At 38.6% G+C, this 22,642-nt stretch overlaps 1 protein-coding gene across 1 annotated transcript in view; it reads right to left on the bottom strand.

The window, feature by feature from the left end:
- Positions 1–22,642, bottom strand: part of fat2 (FAT atypical cadherin 2) — a gene marked incomplete at both ends in the record, with an annotated part of 102,238 nt that overhangs the window by 32,625 nt on the left and 46,971 nt on the right. Inside the window, 5 exons of the mRNA XM_083905988.1 lie at positions 6,183–6,630; positions 15,087–15,244; positions 19,666–19,866; positions 20,332–20,935; positions 22,155–22,352. Coding sequence (XP_083762114.1) covers positions 6,183–6,630; positions 15,087–15,244; positions 19,666–19,866; positions 20,332–20,935; positions 22,155–22,352 — 1,609 coding nt within the window. The remainder of the gene's footprint in view (positions 1–6,182; positions 6,631–15,086; positions 15,245–19,665; positions 19,867–20,331; positions 20,936–22,154; positions 22,353–22,642) is intronic.

The raw sequence follows: 22,642 nt of genomic DNA on the forward strand, positions 1-22,642 counted from the left end.
TGGTCTAAAAAAGCATCATACGTCGTCCGAAATATGACTAAACCGTAAAACTGTGCTATGTCGTCCCACTTTGACAACTTTTGAGAGAAAAAAAATTTGGTCCAAAATTAGAAAAAATGCCATACTATACTATGTCATCCAAAATTTGACACATTTTTTGAAAACCATTTTTTGGTCTTCAAATGCGTCATATGTCTTCCGAAATATGGCTGAACCGTAATACTGTGCTATGTCGTCCCACTTTGACAACTTTTGAAAGAAAAAAAATTTGGTCCAAAATTTGAAAAAATGCCATACTATACTATGTCGTCCAAAATTTTACCAATTTTTGAGAAAACCATTTTTTGGTCTTACAAAGCGTCATACGTCGTCCGAAATATGACTAAACCGTAATACTGTGCTATGTCGTCCCACTTTGACAACTTTTGAGAGAAAAAAAATTTGGTCCAAAATTTGAAAAAATGCCATACTATACTATGTCGTCCAAAATTTGACCAATTTTTTGAAAACCATTTTTTGGTCTTAAAAAGCGTCATACGTCGTCTGAAATATGACTAAACCGTAATACTGTGCTAAGTAGTCCCACTTTGACAACTTTTGAGAGAAAAAAAATTTGGTCCAAAATTAGAAAAAATGCCATACTATACTATGTCATCCAAAATTTGACACATTTTTTGAAAACCATTTTTTGGTCTTCAAATGCTTCATATGTCATCCGAAATATGGCTGAACCGTAATACTGTGCTATGTCGTCCCACTTTGACAACTTTTGAGAGAAAAAAAATTTGGTCCAAAATTTGAAAAAAAGGTCATACTATATATACTATGTCGTCCAAAATTTGACACATTTTTTGAAAACCATTTTTTGGTCTAACAAAGCGTCATACGTCGTCCGAAATATGACTAAACCGTAATACTGTGCTATGTCGTCCCACTTTGATAACTTTTGAGAGAAAAAAAATTTGGTCCAAAATTTGAAAAAATGCCATACTATACTATGTCGTCCAAAATTTTACCAATTTTTGAGAAAACCATTTTTTGGTCTTACAAAGCGTCATACGTCGTCCGAAATATGACTAAACCGTAATACTGTGCTATGTCGTCCCACTTTGACAACTTTTGAGAGAAAAAAAATTTTGGTCCAAAATTAGAAAAAATGCCATACTATACTATGTCGTCCAAAATTTGACACATTTTTTGAAAACCATTTTTTGGTCTTCAAATGCGTCATACGTCGTCCGAAATATGACTAAACCGTAATACTCTGCTATGTTGTCCCACTTTGACAACTTTTGAGAGAAAAAAAGATTTGGTCCAAAATTTGAAAAAATGCCATACTATACTATGTCGTCCAAAATTTGACCAATTTTTTGAAAACCATTTTTTGGTCTTAAAAAGCGTCATACGTCGTCCGAAATATGACTAAACCGTAATACTGTGCTAAGTAGTCCCACTTTGACAACTTTTGAGAGAAAAAAAATTTGGTCCAAAATTAGAAAAAATGCCATACTATACTATGTCATCCAAAATTTGACACATTTTTTGAAAACCATTTTTTGGTCTTCAAATGCTTCATATGTCATCCGAAATATGGCTGAACCGTAATACTGTGCTATGTCGTCCCACTTTGACAACTTTTGAGAGAAAAAAAATTTGGTCCAAAATTTGAAAAAATGCCATACTATACTATGTCGTCCAAAATTTGACCAATTTTTTGAGAACCATTCTTTGGTCTTAAAAAGCGTCTTAAAAAGCGTCATACGTCGTCCGAAATATGACTAAACCGTAATACTGTGCTATGTCGTCCCACTTTGACAACTTTTGAGAGAAAAAAAGATTTGGTCCAAAATTTGAAAAAAAGGTCATGCTATACTATGTCGTCCAAAATTTGACACATTTTTTGAAAACCATTTTTTGGTCTAACAAAGCGTCATACGTAGTCCGAAATATGACTAAACCGTAATACTGTGCTATGTCGTCCCACTTTGACAACTTTTGAGAGAAAAAAAATTTGGTCCAAAATTTGAAATAATGCCATACTATACTATGTCGTCCAAAATTTGACCAATTTTTGAGAAAACAATTTTTTGGTCTTACAAAGCGTCATACGTCGTCCGAAATATGACTAAACCGTAATACTGTGCTATGTCGTCCCACTTTGACAACTTTTGAGAGAAAAAAAATTTTGGTCCAAAATTAGAAAAAATGCCATACTATACTATGTCGTCCAAAATTTGACACATTTTTTGAAAACCATTTTTTGGTCTTCAAATGAGTCATACGTCGTCCGAAATATGACTAAACCGTAATACTGTGCTATGTCGTCCCACTTTGACAACTTTTGAGAGAAAAAAAATTTGGTCCAAAATTTGAAATAATGCCATACTATACTATGTCGTCCAAAATTTGACAAATTTTTTGAAAACCATTCTTTGGTCTTAAAAAGCGTCATACGTCGTTCGAAATATGACTAAACCGTAATACTGTGCTATGTCGTCCCACTTTGACAACTTTTGAGAGAAAAAAGAATTTTGGTCCAAAATTAGAAAAAATGCCATACTATACTATGTCGTCCAAAATTTGACCAATTTTTTGAAAACCATCTTTTGGTCTTAAAAAGCGTCATACGTCGTCCGAAATATGACTAAACCGTAATACTGTGCTAAGTAGTCCCACTTTGACAACTTTTGAGAGAAAAAAAATTTGGTCCAAAATTAGAAAAAATGCCATACTATACTATGTCATCCAAAATTTGACACATTTTTTGAAAACCATTTTTTGGTCTTCAAATGCTTCATATGTCTTCCGAAATATGGCTGAACCGTAATACTGTGCTATGTCGTCCCACTTTGACAACTTTTGAGAGAAAAAAAATTTGGTCCAAAATTTGAAAAAAAGGTCATACTATACTATGTCGTCCAAAATTTGACACATTTTTTGAAAACCATTTTTTGGTCTAACAAAGCGTCATACGTCGTCCGAAATATGACTAAACCGTAATACTGTGCTATGTCGTCCCACTTTGACAACTTTTGAGAGAAAAAAAATTTTGGTCCAAAATTTGAAAAAATGCCATACTATACTATGTCGTCCAAAATTTGACCAATTTTTGAGAAAACCATTTTTTGGTCTTACAAAGCGTCATACGTCGTCTGAAATATGACTAAACTGTAATACTGTGCTATGTCGTCCCACTTTGACAACTTTTGAGAGAAAAAAGAATTTTGGTCCAAAATTAGAAAAAATGCCATACTATACTATGTCGTCCAAAATTTGACCAATTTTTTGAAAACCATTTTTTGGTCTAACAAAGCGTCTAAAGTCGTCCGAAATATGACTTAACCGTAATACTGTGCTATGTCGTCCCACTTTGACAACTTTTGAGAGAAAAAAAATTTGGTCCACAATTTGAAAAAATGCCATACTATACTATGTCGTCCAAAATTTGACACATTTTTTGAAAACCATTTTTTGGTCTTAAAAAGTGTCATACGTCGTCCGAAATATGACTAAACCGTAATACTGTGCTATGTCGTCCCACTTTGACAACTTTTGAGAGAAAAAAAATTTGGTCCAAAATTTGAAAAAAAGGTCATACTATACTATGTCGTCCAAAATTTGACACATTTTTTGAAAACCATTTTTTGGTCTTCAAATGCGTCATACGTCGTCCGAAATATGGCTAAACCGTAATACTGTGCTATGTCGTCCCACTTTGACAACTTTTGAGAGAAAAAAAATTTGGTCCAAAATTAGAAAAAATGCCATACTATAGTATGTCGTCCAAAATTTTTACCAATTTTTTGAAAACCATTTTTTTTTGGTCTTCAAATGCGTCATACGTCGTCCGAAATATGACTAAACCGTAATACTGTGCTATGTCGTCCCACTTTGACAACTTTTGAGAGAAAAAAAATTTGGTCCACAATTTGAAAAAATGCCATACTATACTATGTCGTCCAAAATTTGACCAATTTTTTGAAAACCATTTTTTGGTCATCAAATGCGTCATATGGCATCCGAAATATGGCTAAACCGTAATACTGTGCTATGTCGTCCCACTTTGACAACTTTTAAGGGGAAAAAAAATTTGGTCCACAATTTGAAAAAATGCCATACTATACTATGTTGTCCAAAATTTGACACATTTTTTGAAAACCATTTTTTGGTCTTCAAATGCGTCATACGTCATCCGAAATATGGCTAAACCGTAATACTGTGTTATGTCGTCCCACTTTGACAACTTTTGAGAGAAAAAATGGTCAGATTTTGGACCAAATAGTGTAGTATGACATTGAGGTCTACGACATAGTATATTATGTCGTTTTTGTCAAATTTTTGACCAAAATAATTTTTTCAAAAAAATTGTCAGATTTTGGACCAAATAGTGTAGTATGACATTGAGGTCGACGACATAGTATGGTATGACGTTTTGGTCACATTTTGGGCAAACATTTTTTTTTTCAAATTTTGGACGACATAGTATATAGTATGTCGTTTTTGTCAAATTTTGGCCCAAAATTCTTTTTTTCAAAAATATGGTGAGATTGTGGACAAAACAGTGTAGTATGACATTGCAATCGACGATCGGTCTAAGATACACTGGTTTAGCTCAGATGGTAGAGCACACAACCTGCTCCATGTGTTGAAGCAGTAGTCCTTTCTGAAGGCTGGATCAAATCCCACACGCTGCGAACTCCCCTGCATGACATTCCCTGCCTCTCTACCTCCTGCTTCTTCCCACTATACTATCCATTGAAAAGGCAAAAGTGCTCCAAAAAAATATTGCCCAATTTTCGACGACATAGTATAGTATGATGTTTTGGTCAAATTTTGGACCAAATTTTTTTTCCCAAAAAAACGGTCAGATTTTGGACCAAATAGTGTAGTATGACATTGAGGTCGAAGACATAGTATAGTAGGACGTTTTGTCACATTTCAGGCAAAAAAACAAAATTTCAATAAAATTTCTGATTTTGGATGACATAGTATAGTATGACGTTTTGGTCAAATTTTGGACCAAAATATTTTTCTCAAAAAAATACCACATAGTAGTATGTGGTATATGGTATTTTTGTGACTTTTTGGACGACATCCTAAAATGCCTTTTTGTCACATTCGGGATGGCTCCAAGAAAACAATGTTTTTTTCAGCCAAATTTTTTTTGGGACGTTTTCCGATAAAGCTTATTTTCAGGAAAAAAAAAACTATTTTCCCCTTTTCTCTTGCGGTTCACAAAAACAACTCTACAACATTCAACTTTACAGCATCTGTCTTCATTAATGTCTTGATTAAAAAAAACATTACATAAACTGTACAAACTATATATATTTAATGGTTCGACGTCAGTTAAAGAGGTCACGCTGTGCTGCTCGACCTCTGGTTATTCACTTTGTCTCGGTGTCTTCACTCGCTCACAGTAAAACTGTCAGACTGACATGAGACAGAGAGCAAAGGATTCACATGGAAGACACAGAGTCCAGGGACGGAGACGGAGGTCAAACTGTAAACATCTACGTGGAATGAAACTGAGTTTAATCAGAAGAAGAAGAAGAATTCATTCTAAAGCAGTGTTTTTCTTCCCCAGGGGAAATAACATCAAAAGAACTTTACTGAAACACACACACACACACACATATAAACATACACATAAACACACACATAAACACACGTAAAGCCTCATTCCTAAATCAGTGTGACAGCACATCTATCCAAACATACCTGAATGAACAGGAAACAGCTGTTTGTTCCACTCAAATATCAAACGTTCATGTTTAAAGTAACATCATGTGACCGTGAAGCAACAACATGTCTCCACCCGCCCCTGCTCTGCTGCTGTATACATACAAACGCTCCCTCAGTCAGGTCTGATAGTTATGTTGGTTTTGTTTGTTTGTTTGTTGAAATGTTACGTTTTCCATGTTCATTAATGTACTGTTGCTCTAATGTTACAACTTTAAATAGAAGCTAGCTAACTAGCTAGCTTAAAAACTTAAACTTAGCTTAAAAATATATACATCGTAGCGAGCTAGCAAGCGATCGCTAGTTCGATAAATAGTAGCTAGCTGGTATAGATCGATAATTAGCTTGATATATAGATAGTAGCTATCTCGCGTGAATAGATAGCAGCTAGCAAGCTAGCTAGCATAGACAGACAGGTCGACAGATAGATAGGTATTTACCTCCAGTACTGTCCTCCTCACAGAGGCCTCCGTTCTGACACGGGTTCTTGTCGCAGGCTCCGGTCCGGCTGCAGCACTGGTACACCCCGAACACCCTCCTGCCCTCTGGCCCCGCCCACTCCGCCGCGTCGCCCACTCTGATTGGCTCCCCGTTGAGCTCCAGACCCTCCAGGCAACCGGTGAAATTAGGCGGCTGCCCTGCGACGTCGCCATTAGCCATTAGCGAGGCGAAGAGCAAGGCGCCGTGGGAGCGCGTCAGGCGGCACGGCTCGGTCAGGGCGGCGGAGGCCGGGCGGTGCTGGTCCAGAGTCAGCCTCAGGGCCTTGGTGTTGACCTCCAGCAGGACGCTGTGCCAGAGACCGTCTGACACCGGGTCAGATCGGAGCAGCAGTGACGCCGGGGCGGCGTCGCCACAGCTGAACCTGAAGTGAAGCTCTCCGCTCGTCAGCTGAGGACGGAAAAACAAAGACAACACGGGTCAGAGGTCAGAGCTCAGAGGTTAACGATGCACCGGTTCTTCTCAAACTCATGGCCCTCCAGTGGATTTCATGTGGACCTACACTTATTATCAACTTATACTGAGATATTTCTGCATGATTTTTAATGCAAATATTCATTTTAAATTGCTCCATATCCATCAAGACACTTTTATTTTGAAATTAGATAGAAACAAGCTCGTTAAGATAATTAGCTTGATATATAGACAGACAGATACATAGCTTGAATTTTAGATAGATAGTTAGTAGCTAGCTAGAATAGATAGACAGAAGCTAGCTAGCATATAGAACTTGGTAGATAGCTAATTACCTTGAATTTTAGATTGGTAGTAGCTATCTAGAATCAATAGATAGTAGATAGCTAGCATAGCTAGACAGAATGTAGATAGATAGATAGATAGATAGATAGATAGATAGATAGATAGATAGATAGATAGATAGATGCTACCTAGCATAAATAACTCAGTAGATAGCTAATTAGCTTGAATTTTAGATAGATAGTAGCTATCAAGAATCAATAGATAGATAGATAGATAGATAGATAGATAGATAGATAGATAGATAGATAGATAGATAGATAGATAGATAGATAGATAGTCACTCGCTAGCGAGAATAGACATTAGGTAGCTAGCATATAAAGCTGTGTAGATTGTAGATAACTTGCTAATTAGCTTGAATTTTCGATATATATATGTATAGTAGCTATCTAGAATCAATAGATAGTAGATAGCTTGCATAGCTAGACAGAAGTTAGGTACATAGTCACTGGTTAGCGAGAATAGACAGAAGGTAGCTAGGATATATAGCTAGCTAGGTAGATAGTAGATAGCTAGCGGATTAGCTCAAATTTTAGATAGATAGATAGATAGATAGATAGATAGATAGATAGATAGATAGATAGATAGATAGATAGATAGATAGATAGATAGATAGATAGATAGATAGATCAGATTTTTTCCAGCTCATTTCAGTTTGACCCCCAGTTTAAGGCTAAAAGATAAACAAAACTTAGTAGAAGAAACTTTAAGATGAACGATTAAATATTACCATAAGACCTTGAAAGACTCTGAATCTTGAGTCTTGTTTGATAAAATCAAGTTTACTCTTATCAGTAAGTTCAAGATTAATCTGACGCTCACCTCATGTAAATGACTTGTTTAGTCTTTGTTTTTTAATCAGATTGATCCTGTGAGAGGACGTGAGGACGTGAACACTGGCTCATTCGTCTTAATCAAGGTTGTTGTTGTGAGAGAAACTTCACCAAATTAAATATCTTCTTAAGAAAGAAAACACAACTGAATACACTGTATATTTATATACGTATACACGGTGTACTGCAGCTGCTGTTGTTTATTGGACATCAGTAAATGTCCCTTTAAAATAATTTGTATTCCGTCAATTTTTGCGAATCTCTCAGGGAATATTGTTTTTTGAAATCCGAGTCCAAAGAAAAATCAGATAATCTCTGAATAAATTCACGTAGCCTCGGGGAAGACGAGCTGAATTAATGTTTTATTGAATCAGACATCGCCGCGACGTCGTCCGCCCTCAAATGACCAATTAAAAATAAAAAATCGAAAACCAACAGGAAGTGGAACTTTGGCTGTGTTTGACATTTTATTTGTCGTCGTCTGAAATCCTTTGACATTTAATTTAATAGCATTTGTTATTTTATCACATTTAGGTGTTTGTTTGTGGTGACATCACAGCTCACCTGAACTCACTCCCTGAACCAAACCCCATTGAAAAAAATCAAGGACTTTAACCTCCCAGCACAGAGGAGCTGTCGACACAACTGTGTTATTTTGTTAATTCGGCTACGAAATTCTTTGTCCAGATTCACCTCAGTGACACAGAGTGACCACACGGGGCAGCAGTAGACCAGCAGCTGCTGGTATATTACTTTAATATATATATATATACTGTATTTTACTGTAATTTTACGACATTATATATTACTTTTACAAAAATACAAATATATATATATTTTCATGTATAAATACTGCATTCTACTGTATTTTACTGTAACTTCACAATAAAAACCATATAGTACTGCAATTTAATTTCAGTACTACAGTATTTTCCTGTATAAATACTGTATTTTACTGTAATTTTACAGACTTTATGTTATTACATATTACTTTAAAAATACAAATATATATATTTTCCTGTATAAATAATGCATTTGACTGTGTTTTACTATAACTTCACAATAAAAACCATATAGTACTGCAATACCATAAAATATTACTTTAATATATATGTATATATATATTTCCCTATATAAAAACTGCATTTTACTGTAATTTTACAGACTTTATGCCATAATATATTACTATTTATATATATATATATATATATTCCTGTATAAATACTGTATTTTAATGCAACTAAACCATAAACCCATGTAATTTAATTTCAGTACTACAGTATTTTCCTCGGTTTAAATACTGTATTTTACTGTAATTTTACAGACGTTATGCCAACATATATTACTTTGGAAATCCTTCATTCAGATTGACCTCAGTGACACAAAGTGACCACACGGGGCAGCAGTAGACCAGCAGCTCCTGTGTCCTGAGGAGCTAAAAAAACGCTGATTTTCTCTATGAGGTTTGGTGTGGAAAGAAAACTTCCAAGCGTTTTTTTGGTTTTCGAAGAGCGAGATTATTCAGTGAAACATAATCTTGTCGTACAGGAAGTGTGCGAACACGAGGAAAAGACGAGCACAGCTGCCGTTTGTGTTGCTGATGTTTCAGCCGAGGCCTCTTTTCAGCTTCTTCTTCTTCTTCTGCTGTTCGTCTTCATGTAAACTCCTCATATCTCGCATGTTTAATTCCCAGAAGGAAAGCTTCCTCTCGGACGTCGTCAGAGATCCGAGTTATCGATGCATTATTGATCGATTATCGCGCTCGTGGATTTCGTGGCTCAGCAGAATCCGGCCTCTGATTTCCCGTCGCTGGAGGCCGTGAAGGTGACGAGAGAGAGGAGTTAGAAAAGCAAACAAACGCAGCAGAATGATTCATTTGTGCAGGAAATGGACTCAGAAGAATTCCTCCCCTGCGTCAGTGAAATCTCTCAGGAGACGAGAAAGACAAGGACTGAGGCGTCTTTTCATCTATTTTACATAACTCGGTGCAAACTTCTCGTATCCCGTGTAACGTCTCGGATATTTGATATTTGAAGGCAGGGTTTTTTTTTTGTTTTTTTTAACGGTATCAGCTGATGGAGACGAGGCTTTGTGTCGAATCAAAGTCCACGGGGAAAACAGTGAGAACGCTGCAGCTTCAGTTTCCTCACGATTCCATAAATCACCTGCTTGGGTCAGCACAATCACAACAACACACACACACACACACACACATTCTTGTACTTGCTGCATACTGAGGACTGGGTTGCTGGCAAAGTAGGGACCATCATTTCCACTTTATAAATCAACATAATTACAAATATCTACAAAGAACTACTGGTTGCAGTACCATAAAATGTCTGCAGGTGGAGCCCCAGAGCAAAAAGGGCTGGATTTTTTTTTTCGATTTTTAATTTTTGGTCCAAAATTTTACAAAAACATCATACATCAACAAAAATGTTTAGTTCAAAATTTGACAAAAACGTCATACTATACTATGTTGTCCAAAATTTGAAAAAAAAATTGACCCAAAATAAAAAAAAAAATTTGACCCAAAATTTGAAAAAAAAAAAATTTGACCCAACATATGAAAAAAAAATTGAACCAAAATTTGAAAAAAAATTTTTTACCAAAATTTGAAAAAAAATGTTTTACCAAAATTTGAAAAAAAAAATTTAAACCAAAATTTGAAATAACATTTTTTACCAAAATTTGATAAAAAATTACTTGACCCAAAATTTGAAAAAAATATTTGACTTGAAATTTGAAAAAAATATTTGACCTAAAATTTGAAAAAAATATTTGACCCAAATCTTTTGGCCAAAAATTTGACAAAAACGTCCTGTCGTCCAAAATTAGATTTTTTTTTTTTTTTGACAAATTGAGTATAGCATGTTATAGCAACCTAAGGAAGTGATTTCAATGAAAACAAAGTGAGGACCGGACAAAATGTCCTCACTTTGTAAAAATGACCTCACTTTGTTGGTTAAAAACCCTCACTGGTCCTCAGTATGCTGCAAGTACAAGAACACACACACACACACACACACACACACACTGGACTCACTTAAATATTCACCGCTGTTGATTTTGGTTTCATTCCATTTCTTTTGAATAAACTGATCCTCTGTAGAAACTGTGTTGTTTGTCATTATTTATGTTATTGTGACGTGTTCTATGTTGTTTTTATCTCTTTTATATTATTAACACAGTCATTTCCCCACTTTTGGGATCAATAACGTCCATATTAAATGTGATATATGGTGTAATATGAGGTGTTTAAACAGGGAAAATGGTGCTTTAATGACGCAGTTACACAAAAAACATTAATGCAGCGAAATCATTGTAATGTATTTCACACTGAAAACAATCAGTATAATCAGGTTTTTATCATATCTTGTATAAATACTGTAATTTACTGTGTTTTACTGTAATTTTACAGACTTTATGCCATAATATATTACTTAATATATATATATATATATATATATATATATATATATATATATATTTATATATATGTATAAACAATGAATTTTATTGCAGCTTTACAACCACACAGTACTGTGATTTTTGAGTATTTCCCTATATAAATACTGCATTTTACAGTGTTTTACTGTAATTTTAAAGACTTTATGGCATAATATATGATTTAAAAAAAATATATATATATATATATATATATAAACATATATATGTTTTCCTGTATAAATAATGCATTTTATTGCAGCTTTACTACCACACAGTACTGTGACTTTTGAGTATTTCCCTGTATAAATACTGCATTTTACAGTGTTTTACTGTAATTTTAAAGACTTTATGCCATAATATATGATTTAAAAAAAATATATATATATATATATATATATAAACATATATATGTTTTCCTGTATAAATAATGCATTTTATTGCAGCTTTACTACCACACAGTACTGTGACTTTTGAGTATTTCCCTGTATAAATACTGCATTTTACAGTGTTTTACTGTAATTTTACAGACTTTATGCCATAATATATTACTTAAAAAAAAAATATATATATGTATGTATATATATATAAACATATATGTTTTCCTGTATAAATAATGCATTTTATTGCAGCTTTGGTACCACATAGTACTGTGATTTTTGAGTATTTCCCTGTATAAATACTGCATAGAAGTGTATAGATGAGACTTGTGTCGTCCTCAGGTTCGCGTCCCTCTGTCGCCGTCGAATATCGACACAAAGATAAAACAGAAGGTTCTTCCTGCTCCGTCACTGAGATAAAAGTGTGTCGCTGAACTTATATTTGTGTTTTTCTTCCAAAGTCAGCGTTAGAATCCTGATCTAACGATTTTTCACGAGACGCTCGGCAGCCGGCGTCCTCCGGGGGGCGCCGTGAAGGAAACGTTCTTACGGCGTCTTCTCGTATCTTCGTCTGAAGTCGTCACAGCGAGATCCTCACGTGACCACGTTTGGAGACGCTTTTTGAATCAGATCCGCAAACACTCAGGAGGCGGAAACCTCGGAAACGCCTGAACGCCTCGTCTGAAGCTTCTACGAGTTTCTGTTCGGCGACTGTCGCAGCAAACGGAGAAGAAGTCGCCCGAGGGAGCGCGATCTGTTCAGAGAATTATTCATGTCTCACAGAAGAAGAGCGCGAGGATTCATTATTCTCTGTCAACGTGGCGACGCTTTAGCGCGGTTTCGGTTTCCCGTGACGATTCCACAGAGTTCCTGCTCGAGTAAATCAATCTCTGGGAAAAAAAAAACACACATTTCTTTCTCGTTTATTTTGAGGCGTTTTCCTCCTGTGTTTTATGGACTAAAAACCAAAGGAAAATAATCATTTTGTATTGCTTTTTTTCCCCCGTTTACGATGTTAAAACATATAGAAATGCAATATAGTGTCTCATATCTGATGATTTGTGAAATCTGTGAATCCGTCACAGTTTGTCAAAGTTTGCTCGCTCTCGTTGTTTATGAACAGAAACAAAATTAAAACGTTTATATTTTGCGACTTTTGCAAAATGATCACATCTCTCCGACCAGGAAGTAAACAGTCTAAACATGACTCAGCGAAAATGCTTTTTGCTGATTTCTGCCATAACAAATGACTTAAAATGACCTTTTCCAAGTATAAATACTCAACTACAACCATGTAGTACTTTACTACGGTTTTTGAGTGTTTCCATATATAAAAAAACTGCATTTTACCACTAAACAACTAAAACATGACTTGTTTTTTCACATTTTGGGGACTGGTATGACCCACTGAGTCCCAAATATAAGTACTAAATGATTAAAAAGTTGATTTTGCACAATAGGGGACCTTTAAAAGGGCGGCGATGATCTGATTAAGCTGGGAATAATGAAGCAGACGCACACGTGTGTGTGCTGACGGCCTCGTAATCCCACTGAGGAACTCTGTGGACGCATGAGTTTATGCTCAGTCATGTGTGACACACACACACACACACACACACATGACAATGTGCCACACAGAGATAAAGCAGAGGCCTGATTCCCTCAATCATGTGATCATCTGCGGCATTTGGAGAGAGAGAGAGAGAACCAGCGGGATTATAAAAACAAACAAAAACACTCTCTCACTGAGACCCAGAACACTTCTGCTGTTTCAGCGTGAAGACGTCAGCGAGGCCGCGACCAAACTCAGAAACCTCTGATCTGCGTCATCTGACGTCAAATTTCACCACTGAGACAAACTAAGAGACAGGTGAAGAAGGTTTGAGACACAGGACGAAGGACTTTGACGTCTTTGGAGCTGCAGAAACTGCGTTGATCTCCACGCGAGATTAGGGAGCGTCTACAAAGCGCAACGCCCGAAAAATAGATTAAAAAAAATATTCAATAACTTCACCAAATTACAGCGTAATGTCGTCAAACTCTCTAATATTTATGAGTAATAATTTTCATTTATTTTGAAACTCAAATTAACAGTTGGTTATCTGTTTTAATTTTTAAAGGTACCATGCGCTACCGTGTGTTTTCTGTCTGAACATAAAGAGAGAAAAGAGATCTGGGATTGACTTTTATGTCTGAACAAAAAGAACTGTGCGATACCACGCGTTAGTTACCCTGCGTTAACATGAGCTACTGTGCGCTAACAGGCGCTAACCGTGAGTGACCTTGCGTTACCGTGCGTTATCGTGCGTTACCGTGTGTTTTCTGTCTGAACACAAAGAAAGAAAAGAGATCTGGGATCGACTTTTATGTCTGAACAAAAAGAACTGTGTGCTACCACGCGTTAACAAGCGCTAACCGTGAGTTACCCTGCGTTAATGTACGCTACCCCAAGATCTTAAAAATGTGTATATATATGGTAAATCTATGGACCTTGTTTTTCGACATAAAAAAAATTATAAAAGTCTTTCTTATTTCTTATTTCTTACTGTTTTTAAATGTTTTTTACAATAAAATTGGATTGGATTAATAAATCATCACAGAAAAACCTCAGATTGCCGCTCACCTGATTCCAAATGTCTCTCAGAATCCGATGACTCAGAAGCAGCAGCTGTAATTCTGACACGTGTCAGATTATTGACCGACCTGAGACTGAAACATGTTTGTTTTCCCTCGTGAGATTAAATCAGCTCAGATGTTATCACTCCTGCAGTAACAGCGTCACATTAACGCTGTCTGGAAAATTAGGGAGCAGATTTAATCTTTAATCAGCAGCAGCAGCAGCAGCAGCAGCATAAATAAACAAATAAATGAATAAATAAATGAACTGTCAGCTCCGAGGGGAGCGCGGTAAATATTTACACCTGCAAATGAGGCGAAAATATGGATTTGAATAACGATTAAATTCCCTCCCCGGTGTAAACGCGCCGCTCTTTGTTGCCGCGGTGACATTTCACAGCGAACAGAGAAAACCGTGGTGACGTCTCACTGTCGTCGTCGTCGTCGTCGGTGAGTTTGTCCTTGGACGAGTTCTGAATGGACGAGAGACGACGTCACACGCTCGTGGAATCTCGCTGACATTTTCAGACTGATGGACAAAGACTTTCCTTCTTTTTTTTTATTTTCCTTGTCTCGCATGAACAAAAACACGCTGCTTTTTTTTCTCTTCACTGCGTCGTCCTTGGACTGGATTTGAATCGAAGGCGGTTGTTGTTTACGCTCGGGAACAAAACCCACAATCGCTGGATTGTTGACTGCATGAACTCAGAGACAGAAGAGGACACAAGGACAAAGACCTCTAAAGAGAGAAGCCTGAAGGAGAAGAAGAAGAAGACGACAGAACGCCTGAAAGTGTATAACAAAGATAAACACCTGTAAGACGCCCCAGTCCTTGGTGCTGTTGGTGGACACGATGATTCCCTGCTCCTGGAAGGTCTTGAACCTCAGCGACAGTTTGAAAACCTGCTCGTCCTCGTCCATCCCGTGGAGATACTTCAGGTAGGACTTTCCGTCGAATCTCACGGCCGACTCTGAAACACAAGACAACAAATCAGTGACACGAAACCAGGTTCCAACGGGGGGATCGGGTGTCTCGCTCAGGGGAACCCCAGTCCTTGACCTGCCCTTGACCTGGACACCCAATTTGAACCCAATTCGAAGGGTTCTCGTGGCCGTTAGCTGCCCATAGAAATTCAGCAGAGGAACCTCGGAACCTTCAAACTGTCTTATTTCTTCCGGTCAACAAGATCAAATGTATATGCTCAAAGGAGGCCACGTTGTCTATGTAGTGGCTAGCACAAATTAGTGACACGAAACGGGTTCCAGGAGCGGTGCGAGCAACGGGGGGATCGGGTGTCTCGCTCACGGGAACCCCAGCCCTTGACCTGAACAAACGCCCAATTTGAGCCTAATTCCAAGGGTTCTTGTGGCCGTTAGCTTCCCATAGAAATTCAGCAGAGGAACCTCGGAACCTTCAAACTGTCTTATTTCTTCAGGTCAACAAGATTAACCTTGTATGTGCTCAAAGGAGGAGGCCACGTAGTCGGTGTAGTGGTTAGCACTCCTGCCTTTGAAGCAAGAAGACCTGGGTTCTGGACCTGGTCTGATCAAGGACCTTTCTGCATGGCGTTTGAATGTTCTCGCAGTTCGCTCGTTGGTTTTCTCCGGGTTTTCTCCGGCTCCAGCTGGAGTTGAACATCTAGGCCCGATGAATCGAACAGAACCACATCGTCTGCAAACGGCAGAGACCCAATCCTTAGCTCATCAAACTGGACTCCCTCAACGCCCTCTGGCGGCGTCTCAAAATTCTGCCCATAAAAGTCATGAACATCCAGAGCCGTTTTTTGCTATATACGGACTATGCAGCTGCATAGGGCCCCACAGCCATCCGGGGGGGGGGCCCCCAAACTGCAAGTTCAGACTCATATTTTATTATATTTTTGAGAATTAAAAGTACCTGTGTTTATTTGCATGGTGTGTAAACTGTAGTTCTGAAGCCTTGACTTTGTCCAGCAACATCATTACTTCTACTTTCTATGTCAAGCGTGAAACAGATTCATTTTCGCCACCTACTGGCCATTCGAGAGACTACAGGTTTCATACGCTTCCATATTGCTTATTTACGCTCTGTGGCTCGTTTTTACTGATTTCCCCAACCGATCAATAACAGCCACTGCAAAACTACAAATCCAAAGAAATCACTTTATCCAGACGCACACTCGAGTTTCTGAAGTTTTAAAAACTTCAGAAAATGTGTACTATAACTCCAACTCTTTAAATAATTTATTGACACTGGAGGAAAAAAGTTTCGGTAAAAAAACATCTTTATACACTTTTCTAAAGTTAGCTTTGATAAGAAACAAGGTTTTCATCTTATATTTCTCAGCTTTTGAAGGCACCAAAGGTCACAAAAGTTGATTTTTAACAATCCTCGTGGCGAACGCTGCGTTTCCACCTTCACCTGAGGCTAAGACGGTAACACCTGTGCGCTGAAAACTCAGCATTAACGCGATTCCACCGCTGACAGGAAAGAATGAAAGTGAAGATGCTTGGTTTGATCATTTCTAACTGGGACAAAAAATAAAAAATCACCAAACGCTGAGGAAGCAAAACGCCCAAAGGCAAAAGAAAACAGAACGTCGTAACGTGCCAAGAGTTTTATTTCAAGTTTAAGCGTCGACAGTGGAAACGAGGGGATAAGGGACCGAATGAAAGACGAGTGGATTCATCAACGGGCAGAAAAAAGGGAGCGTTAGTGTTCAGACAAAACTTCTTTTGCTCTTTTTCGTTTGAAATAAAACTTGAATGTCGTCCGAGGGAAATCTCAGTTACAGCACGTTCACTCAGAAGAAAGAATCCACAAACTTTTACTTTCACTTAAAGTTCAGCGTCTTCTGTCAGAAAACAGATGCCACTGCTAAGAATAAACCAAATATTCTTCAAAAAGATGCGAATTTTTCCGTTTTAAGGTTAAAAACAATAACGGGGTATAAGCTAATTTAGCTAAGTAGTGTGCCTTAAAACAGAACGGCCAAAAGCGTGAATAAAATTGTCAGATTTATGAAGTAGATGTTCTTAAACAGAGGTATAATGAGTTTTAATATTACTACATCTTACAAAACAGTATAGAATTTAAAAAAATGCACTTTCTACCACAATGTGTGCGATTTTGTCCTACTTTTACTGCCATTTCTGTAACATTTAATATAGTTTTGAACAGGTAAACATGACATGTTTCATAAATAAATCACAAAAACATATTTTTACATTTCATTAAATAGTTTTTTTCACTGAATAGAAGAGGAAAAATAAATGTAGGAAATCTCATGACTGGGCTTTTCATGTTAGCTAGCATTCTTAGCATGAACCTAAAATGTTATTTAGCTTGCGCACAGTGTGGCTGTTTTTAAAAAGAAATTTTTTTTATCATAAGCTAATTTAGTTAAAAGATGGTTAGCACAGTTTCTTCAAGGCTTTTTTTTATGGAGCTAACGCTATGAACTGTCAGCACTGAAGCTAGCCAGTTAGCTGCAGTTAGCAAACATTAACAAGATAGCATAGTAAAATAATTTATTCCTGTTTTGCTGCAACATGTGATGTGTTCTTCACATAGTTAGTGATTTTATTTAGGACTCAAATGGTTAAAAACACATTTTATCGTATGATAAACTTCGGTAAAAGAGGACTCGACATTTTTTCCATAAAATAGAACATTATTATTCGTACAAAGGTAAAAAAAAATGCAATAACTGCTGATGACTTTTGACTGTTTCCTCATTTACGTCCTTAACCTTTAAAACGTCCACATGTATATGATTGGTTTCTTATCTTCAGCAATTTACTGCAACAGTTAATTAATTCATTTAGATTAATATATATATATATTTTTTCAATTAACTAAATTAATTCTCATTAATTCCGCTGTGATAATTCAGGGATAATCACAGTCTGTAGAGATTAACTCCCTCAAGTGTTTAGTGAGAATGATGATGTCAGAGACTCGTGTCCACAGGAGGAAATGGTCATTATTTAGATTATAAGAATTAATTAATAAAAAGATTAATTATTCACCTGCACAAAATTAATTGTCTTCAATTTAGAGTCTGACACACGTCACTTAACTTCTATCACTGGATTATATAAACTCTAATTAATATTTCCTCATCTCGCCTGCTTTTACTCTGAAATAATATCAGTTTCTTACGGCCCACACTGCCCCCTGCCTGCCTGTGGGTGTAACTGTTTTCAGAATATTTGTGATTTATTCAGTCGTATTAAAATAATAAAAAAAAAATTATCCATTCATCTTAACTTATTATTATTATTATCATCTTGATTTATTTTATTTACAAGACGACCGACAAATTCAATATAGATTTTTAAGTATAATATAATAAATAAGTAATGAAAAATATACTTATAAAATGTACTTATACTTAAGAAAATATATATATCTTTGTTTATCATTATTTTATTCACTTACAAAAATAGTATCTATATATACAAATATATATCTACTAACCCTTTTTAGCTTTTTTAAACGAATTAAAAATTATTTTATTTTGCTATTTAAAAATAAATAAATAAATAATAATCTTAAGTTTCTGCAAAAATAATGAAAAAATTAAATAAGTTATTATTATAATAAATTATATAATAATAAAAAATCTTATTTTCTGCATTTTGTGGAATAATGAAGAAAATAACTATAACAATTTTATCTTCAATTTCTTCCAAATTAAAATAATTGTGCCCCGTACTCTCCACACTGGACTTGGGTAACTTATGTTAACCCAAGCTTTAGAGAATTAAGGAAAACAATAAACGTTTGAATTTGGAGAGAAATCAGAAAACAAACTTCGGACGCGACACCTTTCTAATCTCCAAACCCTTTGCATCAAAGCGTTTCTGAGTTTGATAAGATTAAGTTTGATTTAGTCAAAACATGGAGGCGATAACGCGCCGAGAGGACGCTCCAGAAGAACCCGACTGTGTCACGTTCTGGACAAACTAATCCTCGCAGGAATGCCAACACACGAATCACCGAGGACCATCTGACGAGGTGGCGTCGGTCCAGACGTCCTGTCTGTCCTGCTGTGATCGAACCTGATGCTGGACCCACATTCTGTCTCTCAGCAAACGTGTGTTGCAACATTACGGCACGTTAAATTGTCCTTGGAGTCCAAACCCGACAAATCTGACGACGTTCTGCTGCGTTTACGTTGTCACGATGACTCACTTCGTCGATCGCTTCACAGCCCTGAATAACAATCGATTTTCTTTTCCACCCGCTTTAACTTGACAATTCGTCCTCTAATTGCTCTGCCCGTCATTATCTATAATAAGAACAATTATTGGTTGTCCCGATGTGACCTTTAAGCTGCTAATTTTTCCTGCTTTAGCTTCATTTTGACCGTTTTCTGTGTGCGTAAACAAACAAACAAAGACATACCGTTGCAGGGGCAGACGCTCTCCCAGGTGTGCTGCGGGGTGATGTAAGCAGATCTGGCCGTGGTGAAGTGACCCAGTCTCTCCGTGGTCAGCCGGACGGCGTTCCTGCAGCCTCGCGGTGGACAGCCGGCGCCCACGCAGCCGTTGTGGCTCACCTGGAGGATGCTGAGGCCCAGAGAGTCCTCGATGTCTGATATTATACCTGCATCAAAGACAATGTCCATCATATTCTCTTCATCCATCCATCCATCCATTATCTACCGCTTTATCCTCCACCAGAGGGTCGCGGGGGGTGCTGTGCCTATCTCAGCTGACATTGGGCGATAGGCGGGGGTCACACCCTGGACAGTTCGCCAGTCCATTCACTCACACTCTCACACCTACGGTCAATTTAGAGTGCCCCATTCACCTAATCCCCATATCGCATGTTTTTGGACTGTGGGAGGAAGCCGGAGAACCCGGAGAAAACCCACCCACACACACGGGGAGAGCAAACTCCTTGCAGAAAGGCCCTTGTTCCGAAGTTGTCCCAAACAGGGCTCGAACCAAGGAACCCGGGTCTTCTTGCTGCAAAGGCAAGAGTGCCGACCACTACACCAACCGTGGGCCTATTCTCTTCATATCATGCAGTTTTTCAAATGTGAGGTGTAACAGCGTTTTTATTTACCTGCCAGTCTGTTTGTCGGCAGAGACTGGACAAGTCCACTCTTGGGTTTCCAGATCAGCAGGGCCTCCAGGACCCGGGCGTCCTGCTGCTGCTGCTGAAGGCTGGCCAGGTGAAGCTCTTGCCTGGGTAAACCCAGAGCTTGACCCAGGCTGCGCTGAAGGCCCCTCCAGTGATCGCCCAGGAACTCCTCCGCCGACATGCCGACCAGCTGCAGCGTCAGGCCGGAGTCCAGCGCCCTCTGATCGGCTGCCCACACGTGAACTTTGACCCCGGCCCAGACGTCGAACTTCCCGTCGCTCACGCTGACGTTGAGCGAATACGAGCCCTCCCGCAGGTTTTCGTCCGCCCAGATCTTCCCGTCGGCGAGGTCCACCGAGAACCGTCCTCCCTCTGGGTTCTCGGACAGCAGCTTGTAGGTCAGGACGTCCTGCAGGTCCTGGTCCGAGGCGTGGAGTCTTCCGATGACCCGGTTGGCGAAGAGGCCGCCGGAGGTCGTGATGAAGACCTCCAACGGCACCACAGACGGAGGGTACTTGCTCTGCTCGGTTACGTTGATGTTGACCACGCAGATGGAGGAGAGGGGAGGGTGACCGCTGTCCGTCACCTGTATTCATCAACGACAAAGAGGTTAGACCATTTGACACCGAGATTGATCTCAGAACCCTCAGTCACCCAGGACCCTCAAAGAAATTCGGCCTTCCAGAGATCACTTGACCAGAGAGATCTCGGCCTGCTCCATGAAACCGGCAACACATGTATTTCCAAATCAGACCATCTTGGGTGTTTCGAGCATACCCGACAGGATCTGCATCCCTGACCGATGAAAATGTTAAATTTGACTTTTGTAATCGTGATTTACTGTGTTTTTAAGTTCTTGTTTACCTTGTAAAGCACTTTGGTCAACCCTGGTTGTTGTTAAATGTGCTATAGTGTACATGAGGGTCACGGGGGACGCGGTAGCTAATCTAAGCTGCCAGGTACTCCAGTCCATCTCAGGGCCAACATCTAGAAACTCCTCACATTCACACCTACAGCTAATTCAGAAGGTCCGATTGACCTCTGCAAGTCTTTTGGACCGTGGGAAACCGGAGAACCAGGAGAAAACACACACGGGGAACTCTTTTTTGCTGACAGCGCTAGCTACACAACCACACAACCATGTGGTCAGTCATGGATGAGGATCACAATCATTTCAGGTCTGAATGCTCCCAGTGGATCCAAGATCCAATCAAAGAAACCACATGTGGAGGTGGCTTGAGGACCCATTCCTGAGCCGTGTTTTTCCAAAGCACAGTCATACGTGTTTGACGCGCTGACGATGTACAAACGCCTCCATGCAACCCCACTTCAAAAACCCCTGCACAATCCCTTTGAGACTCCACATCCAATCAAAAACAAATAAAAGGGCTTTATTGTCAGATTGCAAGTTATTGAATCTGAAGCACCAGATAAACTCCGCAGCAGGGAAAGCTCTGCCTGTGTGATTTCCACTTCTCCACACAGCACCGTCAGCAACAAGGCAGCCGAGGCCTCGAGAGAGCGAAGCATCAGCGTTTTATCGCCATTCTATCTCTGATTCAGAGTTTACAGTCGGCAGTTTGTGAGATTTTCATTTTACAGTCATAGGATTCCGACATGACGCACACGATCAGCGGGCGACGGGCTGCTCCCGCTCGGGAAATAACAGCGTAGAAACGACGACAACACAGAAGATTAAAAGGTCAAGGTGGAGCGTGGGGAAACGGGGGAGTAGTAAGTAAGTAAGTAAATAACTCAGGAGGGTGAAGAGCCAGAGCTCGTGTTTGAATCATAATCACAATCACCTGTATCTTGAGCTGATGGTGAGGTTTGACCTTCTTCCTGAGCGGAGCGGCGAGCGACAGCAGACCGCCCTGGTCCACGTGGAAACGCCGATCCTCGTTGCCGCTGACGATGTGGAAGGAGAACGGCGGGCCGTTCTTCGGCGTGTCCTTGTCCGTCACCACGAGCTGGAGGATGCTGCTGCCGACCGACTCTCCCTCCTGCAGGACATTAAAGTTCCTCTTATTCTCCTCAAACATTTGGGAACATTTGTACACATATTCATTTTCATAGTAACTTGACTGCCTTTACTCGTAGCGAAGACGCAAAAGCGTAATTTCTCTCTCAAATGACTTCATTGACATTAAGTTGAAAGGTTATTATTGAATTAGCAATAACGATCAAAATAAGTTGCCCGGAGCAAATTGAAAGCGTAACACAACCCCACGAGGACACTGCTCTGCGAGTGTCAGTACGTAATCAAACCAGCGAAAAATACTCGCTGTTTCTC

Source organism: Microchirus variegatus, assembly GCF_963457635.1.
Source record: "Microchirus variegatus genome assembly, chromosome: 19".
Taxonomy (NCBI): Eukaryota; Metazoa; Chordata; class Actinopteri; order Pleuronectiformes; family Soleidae; genus Microchirus; species Microchirus variegatus.